At 41.6% G+C, this 18,516-nt stretch overlaps 1 protein-coding gene across 1 annotated transcript in view; it reads left to right on the top strand.

Annotated features, from left to right (window-relative positions):
- The window catches only part of LOC144696668 (uncharacterized), a 132,671-nt gene extending 126,374 nt beyond the window's left edge, over positions 1–6,297 (top strand). Inside the window, exons 19-20 of the mRNA XM_078568239.1 lie at positions 5,137–5,263; positions 5,886–6,297. Coding sequence (XP_078424365.1) covers positions 5,137–5,263; positions 5,886–5,975 — 217 coding nt within the window. The 3' untranslated portion in view covers positions 5,976–6,297. The remainder of the gene's footprint in view (positions 1–5,136; positions 5,264–5,885) is intronic.
- Positions 6,298–18,516: the final 12,219 nt, after the last annotated feature.

Below are 18,516 nucleotides of genomic sequence, written 5' to 3'. Positions count from 1 at the left end.
AGGGTCATGTCCTAGGCCCAACCATCTTCAGCTAGTTAATTAATGATCTTCCTTCCGTCATAAGGTCAGAAATGGGGATGCTTGCTGCTTTCTCTGGGCCCTCTTCTCAACCAGTTGAGCTTTCTGTTTCTGCACACCTCTTCCAGTGCCCTTCCAAACAGTCAGCCTCCAGAGATCATGGCCATCAGCAACTGTTCCCCAGTTGTTAGTGTTAATGTCCATCATCTTCATATCTCACTTGTAGGTGCCCTTGTAGCAGAGGATGCACAAGAGGTCATGATCCAGTAGCCAGTTCACTGTGAAGCTAGTCTTCAGGTATATGGCCGTCAGCCATCTGATGAACTTGGCCGAGCCTCTGCAGGCAATGTTGGTTTACCAATGAGTGTGTGCTGATGGAATTGGCAAGGTCCAGAACCTCTGTGTTTGTGATCTTGTCCTGCCAAGAGATGCTGAGGATACATCTGAAATGGCAAAGATGAAAACTATTCAGTCTTTTCTCCTGCCTCATGTATGTTGACCAGGTCTCAACACCGTCGAAGAGTGCGCTGAGGACTCGGGCTTGGTAGACTCACGATTCAGTGTTGTCAATCAGGTTGCTGTTGTTCCACACTCTCTTAATCAGCTGGGACATAACAGCAGCAGCTTTTGTGATGCCTGTGTGGATTTCAGCATCAAGTGACAGATTACTGTTGATTGTAGAGTCTAGACATATGAATCTATCAACAACCTCCAGCGTCACATTGTCAATTCTGATAGATGGTGGTGTGGCAACATCCAAGACCAGGACATTTGTTTTCCTGTGTTGATGGTCAAACCAAACTCTACAGGCATGAGAGAGTCTGTCCATTTGCCACTGCAGGTGTTCCTTGGTATGCAATGTTCATGTGGCATTGTCAGCATAGACCAACTCCCTGATGAGGACTTGGTACACCTTTGTCTTGGACCTCAGGTGAGCAAGGCTGAACAGCTTTCAGTCAGTTCTGCAATGTAAGTAGAAACCCTCTGTAGATGACCTGAAGGGTCATGACAACAGCAAAGAGACTATGCCAAAGAGTGCTGGGTGGCAGTACACAACCTTGTTTGACCCCACTGCTGATCTCAAAGGGTTCCGATGTTGCATTTTCATAGCAGACCTTACTCATCATGTTGTCATGGAAAGAGGAGATCACACTGAGCAACTTCAGTGGACAGCCAATTTCCTCCAGCAGCTTAAACAGGCCCAAGGTGGAATGCCTTGGTGAGATTGAAGAAGGCAATGTATAATGGTCTCCTTTGTTCATGGCATTTCTCTCACAACTGCCAGACTGAGAAACTCATGTCAATTGTGGGTCTTCCAGTTCTGAAGTCACACTGGAATTTGGGGTAGATACATTCATCCAGGATCTACCGTCTGACAAGGGCAACATGGGCAAATATTTTTCACACCATGCTCAGCAGGCAGATGCCTTGATAGTTGTTGCAATCGCTGCGGTTGCCCTTGTTCTTGTCCAGAGTCACAATCTTTGCATCACGCATATCCTGGGGCACTGTCCCCTTCCTTCACATGACTGAGAAGTTCATACAGATGCTGCAGGAGTGCTGGTTTCCTGTGCTTGTTGAGCTCAGGTGATATAGCATCAGCACCTGGAGATTTGTCCATGGCAAGCGAGTCAATGGCTTTGCTAAGCTCCAGCACTGTGGATTTGATATCTAGCTCTGCCATGACAGACAGGCTTTCGATGGTGCCCAGAACTTCCTCAGTGACAGTGCTCTCCCTAGAGTAAAACTGTCAGCCATCTCTCCAGCTCTTTATTGCAGTCAGTGATTATCTCCTCGCCTTTGTTTTCATGGGAGCCAGTTTCTTTGCTGATGGACTTGTTACCTTTTTTTATCCCTTCATACCTGACATTCTCTGTGTTGAAGAACATCTGGATATTCTCAGAGTTGTATGCAACCAGTAGTCACAGGTGTACCGCTGAGCAGTTCGGAGGACTTTACTTCAAGTAGCTCTTAGTGCATTCAGAGGTTTCTCGCTTGAATATCTCTAGTAACTAATGAAAGCAGACTGCTTGGTTTCAATGACTCGGTTCAATCAGAGTGATGTTAGCCTCGAGCTAGTCAGTATTTTTCCACTATTGCTTCTCATATGTTGAGAGTACTGTATTGCACATGGTGTCCCGAAGTATATTCCATTTTGCTTCTGCACTTGGAGCATAGACACCCATGAGGTTAACTAGCCCTGTTTGAGTTGAGAGGTGGATGGAGAGAACACATTCTGAACCTTTTGTAGGGGGGTTCTAACCTCGAGAGTAGCAAGTTCCTTACAGTGAAGTCTACACCTTGCTCACGTTTTCCTCTGAACTCTTCCCCTGCCAGATGAACATGTAACGTTTTTCTTTCAGTTACCCACTGTTGGCAAGCCTGGTCTGTTCTAGGAAAGCTATGTCAAATGTTCATCCTATTAACTTCCATGTCGATCACAGCTGTCTTGCATGCATTATTGACCACAAGAAGTTGCGTTTCAGTCCTGTAAACACGGTCCTGACGTTCCAGCTTGCCAATCGAAGAATTGGCATCTTCTTTTTTTTGTTTGTTTCATTTGTTTACCTGGTGCGATGGATTCTGTCCACTGGTTGAGAAGAGACACTAAGCTCCACACACCCATTGAAGCAGATGGACCTTGGTAGTTCAGGGCCTTACTAGTTGGGGGCTACCTAACTTGAGGTAGGCGGCTGACCAGTGGAACACGATGGTCCCTCCCACCATCGGAGACAACCTGTAGCGCCTGTTCTCTATGCCAATCGAGTTGGGATTATCACTTATAACTGCTGTCTCCCATATTATCTTAATGCTCTGCAGCAAAACTGGAGTGTCCTCTCAAGGGCACAAGCCTGGGCAAAATTTATGGAGACCCTGGACTGTCCAAATGTCAGGGTCCCCCCTCTTGACCTCCCTGATGAGTCTGGAGGAATACAAAACACCATGTTTGGCATTGGTTTGGTTGCATCTTTGGCTCCACTCCAGATTTTTTGTCAGGGTTTATTCCATTAATCTTCAGATCTCCTGAGGGTAAGTCACAAGATAGTAGAGCTATTCACCCATTGCTGGTTCATGAGTGCCAGGGTGTGACAACATGCCAGTGGGCCTGCACACTGCATGTCTGGGGGCCAAACCTCCTCCAAGTTCTTCTGAATCTTTAGCCTGGGACTGTGAGAGACCTTGTTTCCATGTGTCAACACGAGGAGGCACAGCTGATGACTTGCAGTGGGATGGGCTGACAGGGAGAGACTTACACATTTGTCTCTCTTTTTCCTATTGCTGCTAGCCAGTGGTGTTGGCTGAAAATGAGAAGCAAATCAGCACACAAAGGCAGAATGCATGCTAGCTCGCCTCACCACCTATTGGTGTAGGAAGAAATAAGCCATGCCCTAAGGAGTATTCTGTTTTATGTTAATAAAAACTGCACTTCCAATTGCAAGTATTTAATGCTACACTGATTGAAGAAAGTGATGTCCGGTTATAGAATACATTAAAGATTTCCGAGTCAATATCGATGTTGATGGTCGAATGCTTTCTAGAACAATATGACTGTCTGGCTGAGACTGTAAGAAGTATAATCAGTCAGGGCTAAAAATGTTGACTGTAATAGCAGATATATTATCTGCTATTTTGAAGTTTATGGTCCGTTGGATTTATGGAGATTTTGCCTTCTTGAAAGATTTATTTCTTATTAACCTTTTTCAAGTGATTAAGTAAATTGGCAGGGGGAGTGGTGGGGAAGCAGTCCAAAGCTGTCAGTTATTCTTGTTCTGTTGCGAGGAGAAGGCCAATGGACTGAAATGCTTTTCTTTGTTACATGCTTTGCTGTGGTCGAAGTTATGAGAAATGACAGCACTCTTGCGTATTTAACAGTTTTGAGAAAACAATGGATATATATATGTAACTTTCCTTTTCCCGTTCAGGGCTTCCTATACTCTGGTTGAACCTTATGACTCAGTGGATAAATTTCACCATTGGAACATAACAATAGGAGCAGGGTGTGTCAGCATGCCAGTGGGCCTGCACAATGCATGTCTGGGGGCCAAACCTCCTCCGAGTTCTTCTTGGCTCCTTGAGTACTCTACCATTCATTAAAATCATGGCTGATCTTTTACCTCAATTGCACTTTTCCACCTGATCCAGATATCCCTCAATTCCCCTGGAGTCCAAAAATCTATCTCAGCTTTAAATATACTCAATGACTGAGCCTTCATAGCCCCTTGGGGTAGAGAATTCCAAAGATTCACTACCCTTTGAATGAAGAAATTCTTCCTCATCTCTGTCTTAAATGGTCAGCCCCTTACCTTGAGACTATGCACCGCCCGCCCCCACCACCTGCCACCACTTCACCCCCAGTTCTAGACTCTCCAGCCAAGGGAAACGACCTCTCAGCGTCTATCCTGTCAAGTCTCCTCAGAATCTCAGAATCCTGTCAAGTCTCCTAATAATCAGAAATAAGTTTCAATGAGAATACCTCTTATTCTTCTAAACTCCAGAGAATATAGGTCCAATCTACACAACCTTTCATCATTGGGCAACCTTCCCATCCCAGAACCAATCTAGTAAATCTTCACTGTACCATCTCCAAGGCAAGCATATCCTTCCTTGTATAAGGAGACCAAGACTGTGCACAGCATTCAGGTCTGGTCTCACAAAAGCCCTGTACAATTGTAGCAAGTCTTCCTTATTCTTACACTCAGCCTCCTTGCTATAAAGCCAACATGTCATCTGCCTTCCTAATTGTGATTTTTATGTTTCTTGTATAAGGAAACCCAAATCTCTCTCAGTATCAACATTTAAAAGTTCCTCACCATTTAAAAAAATACCACACCATGTAGAGTGCAGTATATCATATAGACTAGAAAGGTCTCAGGTTCAGTCTGTGGTCTGTATTCTAATTTGAGCCACAGACAAGATGCTATAATTACCATCAGCATCCTGGGTTAAGGGGAGGAAAGCTGACCAGATTACTTGCTTGTAATCACTATCCAGAATTAATTTATATGGGGAAAGATCTGTTATACCAGGCACAGGGATACTGTGGTGCTGAAAAGCATCTTGTCATTCTAATCACCAAAACTCCCAACCCACTGCTTGTGGTTTATCATGTTCCAACAGAGCACCTGTGCAGACATTGAATCCAGATCCTGCAACAGAATCTCAGAGTGTCGAGGTTGCCTTGGACTCTACACATGCAACATCCCATTGGCAAAGTGTGAACTCAAACGAGTTTCGAAGAAGACAGGTAGAGTACCTTTCCAAGCAGACTTCAGAAATTCTTCTTCTTCATAAGAGAGTCCATTAAACAAGAGTCGAACCTCAACATGAGGAATGTAGAAAGTGTAGCGAGAAGGTGAGAAAGGAGCTGAGGAAAGTTATAAAGGAACATGAAAAAAGCAGGTAATGTGGATGATAAACAGTCTGTTCTTCCACTATGTTAAGAATTTTAAAAGCACATCTATAGAAATAAAAAGCTTCCACAAATTATAAATATCAGCGGAACTCAGAGATTAGTAACTCCCAAGTTGTTCAATGAATTTATTTGATGAGAAGGTTTGATTGTCAAGTAATGGTCAGTTAGCTGATCTCAGCTGGTATATGAGTGAAGAGTACAATTGGCCACAGTGAGTCCAAATTAGATTGTGGGAAAGAAAAAAATCAGCAAGGGTAGCCACACCTAACCATGATCCCTACTTGAAGTATGTGGATATCCAGTGAAGGCAGAATTCAATTCCGCTGTGAGACATTCCACTGCCAAAAAGCCTGCTGATGCTCACTGTCAAGACTCATTTATAATAGCCACTTGGTCACAGTATCAAACATCGCCCTGCACAGTTTAATTAGACTTTTCTTCCTCTCTCCACCAGGTGGATTTTTTCAGAATGTACTGCAACACAGGATGGCCGAAATGTCTGAATGAGACTCAACAATTCAATTTAAGACTGTATTTGTTCTAGGGAAAAAGATTAAGTGGGTTTCTTATAAGACATTGCTGCAACATTTGCACAGAAAACTTTGAGTCTAAGTTTGTAACTTTTAACACTGAGAGACCCTTGTAATGGGAATGACTGCCAAAAAAAATTCAACTCGTTATGGAGATTAGGTGTAATAAGTTATGTCTGAGTAAATGTTCCTGCAAAAGGACATTTTTATTAACTGCTGTGTACTGTAAAATACAGTTAGCTTCTTTCAAAGTAGAGGGACTTAAAACTTAGTATGAAACATTTCTTTTGATTGTTTAAAATACAGTCATGCATGAAATAAAAAATGCTAAACATTTTTCTGTATCGGATTGTGGAATGCCTATAAAAATGATTGTACTTCAATACAAAGTATAAGGAAGAGCTGGAAGGGAACAGCAGAAAATATTGTCGAAAAGTATGGAATGAGGAAAGGTCATTGAGCCATCAACTCTACTCCTTCCGGGGAATGCATAATCTTCCCCCAATTTGGGCTCCTGCCTACTTAATTAAATAACAAGCCTATTTTTGCAAATTTCTCACTGTCAAAGATATTTGAGCAAAGTGCTTTAATATCAACCTACATTTATACCTCAATTGATCAACCCTAACATTTCCTTTATATCAACGGCAGTCATTTTTCGTGAAGCATTTGATCATCTCAATTCAAGCTCATCCACAGAGCACTTAATTCCATTCTAACCAGACATTGGTTCATTCAGTAAATGATGGCATTTACAGCACAAAAGAGGCTATTCAGTCCAAGGAGATACCTCCTCCAATATGATTTCCTTTTTTCTTATATAATCTCATGTTTTTTCTTTTCAATACTTACCCTACTCCATTTTAAATGCTATTATTCTTTGCCTCAATAGTCACCTGCAGTAAAACATTCTAATAGTCTTTTCTGTGAAAAGAAATCTTTGTGCCTCCCCCTTTATTCTTTCTGTGATAATTCTTTATCTACGCCCACTATTTGCAATTTGAAAGCCTATAGAAATAATGGCCTGAGTCCTCCTGGTCCCGTGCAGGACAGTTTGAAGATGAACCAGATGCAAATTAGAGATTAGAGTATCAGATCGGTGGGCTGACGTGTTCCTGCCTCTGGGCAATCTTGCTTTAGGGCGTAAACATTGGCACTGGCTAACTGTCAGGTAGAGGTTGGTAGCCAATAATGCTCAGTTAAGTGCCTAATAAGGGTGGTAGGGGAGACTCCATGGGATCTTTCTAGTGTCAGAGTAGACTCCTGCTGAGTGCTGAACCTGGCAGTTCTGTGGAGGTGACCCCAGCCCCCACCCCCTCGCACATTCAGGCTGGTGGCCATCTGAGCCAGAAGCTCCATGACCCAGTGTCATGGCCACACATAGGCCACATATGTGGCCCAAACAAATCCTCCAATGGGGTTTACCCTCTGCTTTGAGGGGCCAAGAGCTTTGTCCCTACTCAGTTTTACAATTTTATCCATCCTCCCAAAGGCAGCTCCATTTTGAGGTGCTCTCGTGCTCTCCTTAATGCCTGAACAGTGCCCACCTCTCCCAGCAGGGCTGCCAGCTGTCCAAAGCTGTGGGCTCTCTGCTTCAGCCTGCAGCTCAGGAACCTCCCAACATCCTTAACTGCATGGCGGATGCAGAGGAGGCCAATTAGGAGGCCTTCTCTCAGAAGATCAGTCCAGAGGACACAATGCAGATGTGTGTGAGGTTAGGACCCAGAAATCGTCTCAACTCCTGGGAATAAACATGCTCATTCTTTCCCTATTACACCCTTTTAAAACCTTTCCTAATTTGAAAATGTCTTTTAGATTCACTTTTAATTTCTAATGCAGTGAAAAAGCTCCAGATTTTCTAGCTCTCGATAACTATAAGCTTGCATTCTTGGTAAGCTTTTGCTGGACCTCTACCATGACTCTAAAATCATTTCCAATAATGGAGTGGATGGAGCTACATTTACTTCTGGGCCAGTGTCTTGAACAAATTTAAGATTGCCTCCATGTTTTTGTATTTAAGGTCTCTATATACAAAATGCTGAAAATGTTGGTACTTTTCTACACGCACTCCCACCTTTAAAGGTTTATATCCCCGCATCTTGTTTATTGACACTGAAATCTGATTTTGCTCAGCTTGGCTATTGATCTGATCCAAATCCCTGTAACTGGTCACTCAGATACATAGCTTGGCAATTGCAGCAAATGTTGTAACATTATTACAAGGACTTTTCTCCAAGTCATTTCCGAATGTGAAGAGCTGAGATACAGATCAGTCCTGTGAAACTCCACTCCCACTGCCCTGCACAGCATACTCACTTTCCATTGATCATTTTCTGCTTCTTATTGCCAAGCTAGTTTTCAATCCAGTTGCCATAATTGCATAAGGGTTACAAACTCTGCAAGCCCAAATTTATTTGATGCCTTCTGAAAACCCCTGTACCCAGGGGGTACATTTTCATTTTTGGCACTTCTAACACAGAGCTTTGTAAACGGGACATGCACGTGGTGAGTCCAATTCATAACCTCCATGATTTCCATTTATTCATTTTAATCAGCACCATGTATCAGATGTGAATGCAAATTCCCAACATGCTCCCTGATGCAGGGCTCGCCAAGATCATGGAAATATCATGGTAAGAACATGAACTGGTGGAGAATGAATAATGCAGGATATGAGGCTTGATTGATAGTTGAAACTTCCTAATATACAAAGTTTTCTTTAAAAGAGAGAATAAAATCAGAAATACATCATTAAACATAAAATGCAGAGTTATAATGTATTTACTTCACAGAAACAGGCCATTCTGCCTGTTGGTCAAGGTTTACATTTCACATGAACCCTCTCCCTCCCTTTCTTGTCTAACCCCCAGCAATATATCTTTCTATTCCTTTCTTCCTCATGTGCGTATCTAGCTTCCCCCTAAATGCATCTGTGTTATTTGTCTAAACTTATTCCTGTGGTAGCAAGTTCCACATTGTCACCACTCGCTGGGTAAAGAAATTTCCCTCAAATTTCTTATTGGATTTATTATCTTATATTTATGCTCCCTAGCGCTGGTCTTGCCTGCAAGCAGAAACATCTTCTCTACATCTCCCTACAAAACTCTTTCATAATCTTAAACCTCTATCAGATCACCCATCATTTTTCCCCTTTCTAGAAAAAAAAAGAGACCTGGCCTGTTCACCCAATAAGTTGAATCAATTTATGTTCTGAGTTTTGCTCAATTTACTTTCTGGAAAGCAGAGGAAAAACATGCAGATTATTTCCTCAGGATATAAAATGAGTAGGGTCAATGCCATGGGTCAAGGTATTGTACATGGAAGGATTGAAGTTGGTAGACAGAATGTCTTTTCTCATTTTTTATTCTTTATGTTTTGGCTATAGTAATTGATCATACTGGCAAAGGGCAGTAATAGAATAACAGAGACAAGTAATGCACATATTTACAGAGTAATAAGGGAAATGATCCTGACAGGAGCGATTTACTTCAACTCAGCTTTTCAAATATTGTGTGAATGGTTTGTGCAAACTCCTTTTATTTATAAGTCGCAATGCCTGAATTCTAACAAGCTGTACTGTATATGAATAGGAGTTAGCACTGAGACAAATACAAAACATGCAATATCAGGTGGGACTGATATTCACCTAGCTTGACTGATCACATACAAACACTGACACTGAGACACACACAATCCATACGGTAATAATCAAACAAATTAACAGTTTTGGTAAGATCCATCGTATGCTGAACAGACAGTTCATGCAGTGTGACGTTTTAAAGCAGTTCTGTTGTCAAGGCATGTGCCATGTATTTATTTGTGAAAAGATTATTCACCTGACAGTATCTAAGATGGTGAAACTCCTGAAAACCTTTTTTATCAATGCAATTTGTGAAATGTTCAAAGAATATGACCATCACATCTACAGTCATAATGTGATTGGTGCATTGGATAGCTGTTTTTGCCAGTGGTAACAGTTGTAAACATGCAGGTACCACACCTCTCTCCACCCTCCCCAACATGCCAGAGTCTTTAAAGTCAGCAGAGATTGAGCTGTGGAGGTGTATACGTCATTACAAAGATGTAGCCACATCAACTTTCATGTTTAAGGCTGTTAGAAATGTGATCACCCTGATTTTGATGACTGAGGATGAACAGTCACACATTATGTGTGGTGCAACAGTACTGTCTTATTTTTTTAGTTCATTCTTGGGGTGTGGGCAAATATTGCCCGTCCCTAATACCCCTTGGGAGGGGGATGGTGCAGCACATTCTTGAACTGCTGCAAGCATGGTAGTTTGGTACAACTGAATGGCTTGCTCAGCCATATCTGAAGGCACTTAAGACTGAACGATATTTCTGTTGGTCTGGAGTCACGTGTAGGTCAGACTAGGAGGGTCAGCAGATTCCAAAAGGGCATTTGTCAACCAGCTGGATTTTTAGAACAATCTGACACTTTGATGGTTATCATTACTGATGCCAGCTTTTTTATTAAAAATGTCTTTAGTTACCTGAATTTAAATTCTCCAGCTGCCATGGTGGAAATTGAGCTCATGCCTCTGGATCATTACTTTAGGCCTCTGGGTTATTAGTTTGGTAAAATAACCACAATGACTTTTTTCAACAAAATTTACAAAATTGTAGAAAAAGTTGCAAGATTAGGATTTATACCAGATAGTTTGATCTTAGACTGAAATCCAGTGCTTTATTTAAATTGTTAATGTATAATGTTACAATCCCCAGAGAGATTGATAACTATTAAAAATCGATAAGAATTTCCCAGCGACCAACACAGAATCGCATGACAAGGTTTCATGTTTTAAAACTTTAACTGTAACAAACTAAAATCAATATCAACTAAACATCACTTAGTAGATAACTAAAACATCAAACTGCAGAACAGGTATTTCCTATTAACTTCTTAATACAGTGGGAAACCCAATGCTATGTTTATACATTACACCACACTCTCAATAGAAATGTAGTCTCCCACATGGAGTTGAGACAGAAGATCAGCCATGATCATATTGGATTGCAGAGCAGAATTGGAGGGCCGAATGGTCTACTTCTGCTCCTATTTCTTATGTTCTTATGCTTCTCTGTGATACTTTATACTATTGTATATATTTTGGTTTATTTTATAGTAATTGGCTTGGCTAGATTATAGTATTTCTACTGTGCATCCACCAGTCTACGGCATTTATTTCCAAAAACAGAATTTGTGTTAGGAATTTTTAAGAAAATCTGTACTTTATATCTAAATCCCTCAGGCATGATAAGCTTGTGCAAAAATATAGGGAATACTCCCACTTTCTAGAGGATTTAATGCGTTTTTAATCACAACAACACTTGCATTTGTATAGAATCTTTAGCAATAGTAAAACATCCCAAGGTGCCTCACAGGAGTGTTATAAAACATAATTAGATCTTCGTCCCCATGTCAACCGATATTGTTAAAGATTAAAACACAGAGATAAAAACAAAAAACTGCGGATGCTGGAAATCCAAAACAAAAACAGAATTACCTGGAAAAACTCAGCAGGTCTGGCAGCATCGGCGGAGAAGATAAGAGTTGACGTTTCGAGTCCTCATGACCCTTCAACAGAACAGCAACCTTCTGTTGAAGGGTCATGAGGACTCGAAACGTCAACTCTTTTCTTCTCCACCGATGCTGCCAGACCTGCTGAGTTTTTCCAGGTAATTCTGTTTTTGTTAAAGATTATTTCTTTTCAGTTGTTGCTGCCTTCTCTCCTTTAAATCTGCCATCATCACTCCTCCCCTCAAAAAACCAATGCTTGACCCCATCTTTCTTGAAAACTACTATGCCATCTCCAACATTCCTTTCCTCTCCAAAGTTGTGGAACGTCTTGCCGCCTCCCAAATCCGTGCCCATCTTTCCTGAAACTATGTTTGAATCCCTCCAATCACCTTTCCAGCCCTGCCAGAGTACTGAGACGGCTCTTATCAAAGTCACATATGACATCCTATTTGACTGTCATAAAGGTAAACTATCCTCCTTGTCTTTCTCAAACTGTTTGCAGTTTTGGAACTCTGTTCTCCAGCTACCAACCCCATCCCTCTCCCTGGCAACAGTCTAAGATCAAAATAGTCGGTTTGCAACCTTGGTGTCTTATTTAACCCTGAGATGAGCTTCTGATCACCTATTTGTGTCATTACTTAGGCCGCCTATTCTAGGGCAGAAACATTTGGCCCAGTGGACTAAGGAAAGGAAAAGAAGTGACAGAGGCAGTTGATCAAATTAGTGACAAAGTGACAAAGAATTCCATGAGCTCTTCGCACTTCACACAAATAGTATAATTATCTGTGGGTCCAATAGCAGAACAAAGACATTGGAACCATTCTTTTCCAAAGAAAATTGTGTTTCTTTGTACTATATGTGGTGTATTTCGCAAAAAGCAACTTTACAGACCTGATCAAATCAAATTGGCAGAGGTAGCCACAAGCAAGAATTCGTAAAGTATATTCGGACAGTTTCCGAGAACAATATGTTGTGGGTCCAACCAGGGATCAGGCTATTTTGGACCTGGTAATGTGTAATGAGGCAGGTTTAATAAATTATCTCAGAGTAAAGGACCCCCTTGGAAACAGTGACCATAACATGGTAGAATTTAGCATTCAGTTTGAGAGTGAGGAACTTAGGTCGGAAACAACTGTGCTAAACTTAAATAAGGGTAATTACAAAGGAACGAGGGTAGAGTTGAGTGGACTGGGAAAGGAGTTTAGCAAAAAATATGGTTGACGAACAATGGCAGACGTTTAAGAAAATAGTTTATTACTCACAACAAAGATATATCCCAGTGAGGAAGAAGGATTCTAGGGAGGGGATAAACCAACCATGGTTAACCAAGGAAGTTCAGGATAATAGCAAATTGAAAGAAAAAACATACAATATGACAAAGATTAGTGGTAAGCCAGAGGATTGGAAAAGCTTTAAAGAGCAACAAAAGATGACCAAATAAATAATAAAGGAGAAAATAAACTTTGATGATAAACTAGCAAGTAATATAAAAACAGACAGTAAGAGCTTCTTTAAATATATAAAAAAGGAGAGGCCACAGTGAACATAGGCCCCTTAGAGAATGAGGCTGGGGAAATAATAATGAGGAACCAGGAAATGGCAGAGGAGTTGAATAAATACTTTGCATCAGTCTTCATGGCAGAAGACACTAATAACATTCCAAAAATACTAAATAATCAAGGGGCGAAAGGGGATGGGGAAATAAATAGAATAACTTTCACTAGAGAAAAAGTACTAGGGAAACTAATGGAGCTAAAGGCTGATATGTCCTCTGGACCTGATGGGTTGCATCCTGGGATAGTAAAGGAAGTAGCTACAGAGATAGTGGATGCACTGGTAGCAATCTTCCAAGAACCCTTAGATTTTGGAAAAGTCTCAAAGGATTGGAAAACTGCCAATGTAACATACTTAATCAAAAAAGGAGGGAGACAAAAAGCAGGTAACTATAGGCCAGTTTGCTTAACATCTGTGATTGAGAAAATGTTAGAGTCTATTATAAAGGATGTAATGGCAGAGCATTTAGAAATGCATAATATAATCAAGCAGAGTCAGCATGGCTTCATGAAGGGGAAATTATGCCTGACAAACTTATTAAATTCTTTGAGGAGGTAACAAGCAGGATAGATAAAGGAGAACCAGTAGATGTAATATATTTGGATTTCCAAAAGGTGTCCAATAAGGTACCACGCATAAGGCTACATAATAAGATGAGTTTTGGGGGTAGTATATTAGCATGGATAGAGGATTGGCTAACTAATAGATGGCAGAGAGTTGGGATAAGGAAGGCATTTTCAGGATGGCAACCTGTAACTAGTGGAGTACCACAGGGATCAGTGCTGGGGCCACAATTATTTACAATATATATTAATGACTTAGATGAGGGAAGTGAATGTACTATCGCCAAGTTTGCGGATGATACAAAAATAGGTGGGAAGACAAGTGGTGAGGACGACACAAAAAATCTACAGAGGGATAGACAGGTTAAGTGATTTGGCAAAAACTTGGCAAATGGAATATAATGTGGGAAAATGTGAGGTTACGCACTTTGGCAGGAAGAATAGAGGAGCTGAATATTATTTAAATGGAGAAAGACTGCAGAAAGCTGTAGCACAGGGGGATTTGGGGGTCCTCGGCAATGAATCACAAAAAGCTAGCATACAAGTTCAGCAGGTAATAGGGAAGACAAATGGATTGTTGGTCCTTTATTTCAAAGGGAATGGAGAATAAAAATAGGGAAGTCTTGCTAAAACTATACTAGGCACTAGTTAGACCACACCTAGAATACTGTGAACAGTTTTGGTCCCCTTATCTAAGGAAAGATATACTGGCATTGGAGGCAGTCCAGAGAAGGTTCACTAGGTTGATCCTGGGTATGGAGGGATTTTCATTGGAGTTTAGATTCTTGGGGGGCTTGACTGGGTAGATGCTGAGAGGTTGTTTCCCTTTGTGGGAGAGTCTAGGCCTGAGGACATAATCTCAGAGTAAAGGGTCTCCCATTTAAGACAGAGATGAGGAGGAATTTCTTCTCTCAGGGGCTATTGAATCTGTGGAATTCTTCACTGCAGGGGGCTGTAGAGACTGGGTCATTAAGTATATTCAAGACTGAGATAGACAGATTTTAAATCAGTAAGGGAATTAATGATTATGGGGAAAAGGCAGGAAAGTGGATTTAAGGATTATCAGATCAGCCATGATCTCATTGAATGGCAGAGCAGTCTCGATAGGCCAAATGGCCTACTTTTGCTCCTACTTCTTATGGCCTCATGGTCTGCTGGATTATGAACATACCAGCACAACCATTTCCTGTGGGAAATTGTATCAATGTGACCACACATGGGATACGTTGTTTACACTATGCTGTCTCTTATGGAAATCCAGTTATTATTACAACTGTACAACAATTGATGACATCAAAAGGTTTGACATGAACTGCCTGTTAATCTATTTTGTGTTACATTAGTTGGCAGAGACACATGGACCAGGATCTAGAAGATCTTCATGCACTTTCTTCAAGTAATGCTCGAGAGTCTTCAACCTTCACCAGAACAGATGGGCAGAACTTCAGTCTTGCATTTCACCTAAAAGATTGTGCCTTGGACAATGGAATACTTCCTCTGTACTGCAATAGAGTCAGCCTGGATTGTGTGGTCAAACACTGAAACGAGATTTAAGTCCAGATGTTTCTGGTCCAGAGAGATAAATCCGACCAATTAAATCAAGCTAATACGCCTCTGCTGTGTTGGTACTCCTCCCACTTAAAAAGGGAAGTCTCCCTTTAGCATGATAAACGACAATTATTTATCACAAATTCAAACCTCTGGCTATTGTAGTGGAAAATCCCATGCAGTTTTTTCACACGATGGGTTGGAATTTAACTTACCTGACCTGTGGGGAGTGGTGTGAGGGGCAAAGGGGGAAGAGGGAGTTCAAAAAAGTATGGGAACCTGGAAGTCAGGAATCTGACAGGTCATCATAGGCCTGATTGAGGGGGTGGTGGTGGTGGAGGTGGGTCAGAGGTTTGGGGGTTGGAGGCCAGATGCCTGGATTAGGAGAAATTCAGAGACCTGATGGGGAAGCTCAGGGGGATATCAGAAGGTATGAGGGTGTTGTCTAATCACAGGGCATTTACCTCTTAGATCCAACAGCCCTCACATGGATTTAGCTGCTGAAATTCCCAAAGCTTGGAAATCCGGATTTCTGCAGTTAAATTCACAATGTTAAGTAACCTTGATACAATAACAACTCATCTGCCTGGAGCAGTTTGTCCATCTGAAGCTTGATAAGTTTATGTCTGGGAACCCCCCACTGCTCCCACCCAAACCCACGCCCTCCCCCCCACCCCCCCCCACCCACCTCAGCCATCTCAGACCTCATTAAAATTAAAACCAGAAGTGGTTAGGTTGGAGGTGGGTTGGTGTTGGAACTCAGACTTTTAAACACTTTAACCTCTCACCTGACTGAAACCCACCCATTTTTGAGGTTAAAATTGCCCCTATTACTTTCTTTTCATTTAGCATAGTGTCTGCTGGTTGGCATTCTAGTGACATAATGACTTCACACAGTCTGCAATCCACAACTTTCAACACAGTTTTGTTCAAGAAAGGAAACATTTATTTCAGTATTCAAACAATCATGAATAAATTACACATATTAATGTAATTTATAGAGTTTGTCATGAAAACATGGTTTATGCCAAATAATGCTTTTTAATCCACCAGCTGGGAAACTGAACTTTTGAAAACAGAGCCGTTTTAAAACATAGACTAAAAGTGTGACTTGAGCTTTCAACCAAGATGGCTACCCAATTTACATCATTGTACTCTCCATACTGCAACCCAATGACATGGACATGTCACGTCTGCAAAAACGTCATCAAGGACAATGGCCTCTGGAGAATATGAGTGAATCATATATCCTGTGCCCATTAGCAAGGCATCAAGGCAATCACATGGGATAATCAGTAGGGGGTTCCCAGACATAAACGTATCAAGCTACAATGGGAATAGGCTAAACCAATCAATCCAAAAATAGCCCTACCAAACTTACATTGATTTTGAAAGGGCTAAGCAACTTGCTATCAACCATTGGGTATGGGTGCTTAAGATAGAGTCCATCTATGAAGGCCTCAGGGAAGTAATTCTTCTTGAGAAGTTCAAAAACTCCCTTCTCCTTTCCATAAAAATCCTCATGGAAAAACGAGTCCCCAAAGGCAGACAGATAACCCTCATAGCAGATGACTATATGAGTTAACCCACGAACCTCAACTCAAAGTCTGGTAATTCTTACAGGCCAAGGAGAGATGGGAGGGAGGCAGGTGAAGCTGAAGCAGGCTTGAGAGAAAAGGGGAGTAATGAAGGAATTGCGGATCAATCCCCAACTTTTAAAAAAAAGGAACCAAGATGGTGAACCAGTAGGAGCCCAGCCGGTATGTTTCAGTGTGGAAAGACTGGCCACCTAAGAGGCAACTGTTGGCAACCCAGAAGGAAAAAACTGTTCAGACCAGTATTCTTATTCCCCAGTTTTTACTGTTTTTTCCTTCTGTCTAGCAGTGCCCATGGTAACGAAGGTCGTGAGCCTGTGTTCAAAATGTGACCGAAGGCCAAAATACCTATCAGGATTTTGTATTTAAAGAGAAAATGACCCCTAGCGTTCTTAAAAAGGCATCAGCATTCTCTGTGATACAGGTTGTTTACAAACTCTGCTTGTGACAGGAGATGGCGATTTCTGCCCAAAAGCAGAGAGAAAACCAATGTGCTGGTTCCCGTATAGAGGTCCGTTTAATAAAAAAATTACCTGCAAACCAAGCTAGTTACAGGGCTAGTAATGGTGCATTTGATCCCAAGCTTGCCCATATTATTATACTTAGCTTGTTAGAAGGTAGTACCCCCAAAGATTCCAGGGCAGTCCACGGACACTGAGAAGATAGGGGGAACAAGCCAAATCCTGCACAGGTGCAGAGGGCTGAGGAAGGTTCAAAGGTCTAACAGGAGCGATATAGCCTATAAGGATTGAAAAGGCTAAAAGGAAAGCCAGTAGAATTATGGAAACCACAAGAGGAATATAAGTGAAATCAGTATGGAATTACCCATTGGTGAATCAAATGGTCAAATCCAAATTGCAAATCTCACCAAACCCAGCAATCCAGCTTTAGAGCCCACTAAAAGTCAAACACAGGAGGGGAACTCAGATGCTCCAAAAAGGCTCAAAAGCAATTTAACTCCCACTGTCACCTTAGAAATAAGATTTATCAATGCACCAGAAATAGAACTGTTAAACCCATGGGTTGTGAACAGCACAATTAAAGGTCAAGAACTTCACAGGTGGTAAGCCATGCAGTTACAGAGATTTGTACTGTGTAAGCCTTCAATCTCAGCAACATGTGAAATGTGACTTCTTCAAAGATACAAGAGTTGAACTTAACCTCCTATTAAGTCCAAAACCTACCAAAGACTGTGTCTCTTGGCATTAACATACCCAGAGCACTACCACCAGATGATAGTGAACACCTAGACCCCCAGACAATAAGTAACAGGAATTTAGAAGGAAACGGATAGAAGGGACTTGGTTCTGAAACAACGCCTTGCTTAAACCCAATCACTTGAACAATGGGACAATGGCAGAGAAAGAGGATTCCCAAACATGAAGTGATTAAATTATAGGGGGAATACACTAGTCACGGCCATGTTTGAATCACTGGGTGATGGGTCATGTGATAGGTCCACCTTTTGCATATTTAAACTTCTGATTTCTCTACAGTAAGAAGACCAGCAGCTGAGACGCTGATGAGAGAAGACCCAAATGGGGTCCCTTTTTCCTCCCTCTCTTTCCAACCCACCTTGCAAGCTTCGAACCCTGTTTGCTGACTGTGGCCACCCAGGGACACTCCTGCTGCAGGCAGATGCTTCTTAAAAGGATTCAACCCAGCATTACCAGCTCCAGGAGGACATCCAAATCAGCCATCTACATCTTTAAATTGGAAGCATGGGGACTACCGAAGGAAAGTTGCAGGACCACTG

Source organism: Cetorhinus maximus, chromosome 22 (assembly GCF_964194155.1).
Source record: "Cetorhinus maximus chromosome 22, sCetMax3.hap1.1, whole genome shotgun sequence".
NCBI classification, from domain to species: Eukaryota; Metazoa; Chordata; class Chondrichthyes; order Lamniformes; family Cetorhinidae; genus Cetorhinus; species Cetorhinus maximus.
This window is presented reverse-complemented; position numbering and strand designations above follow the sequence as displayed.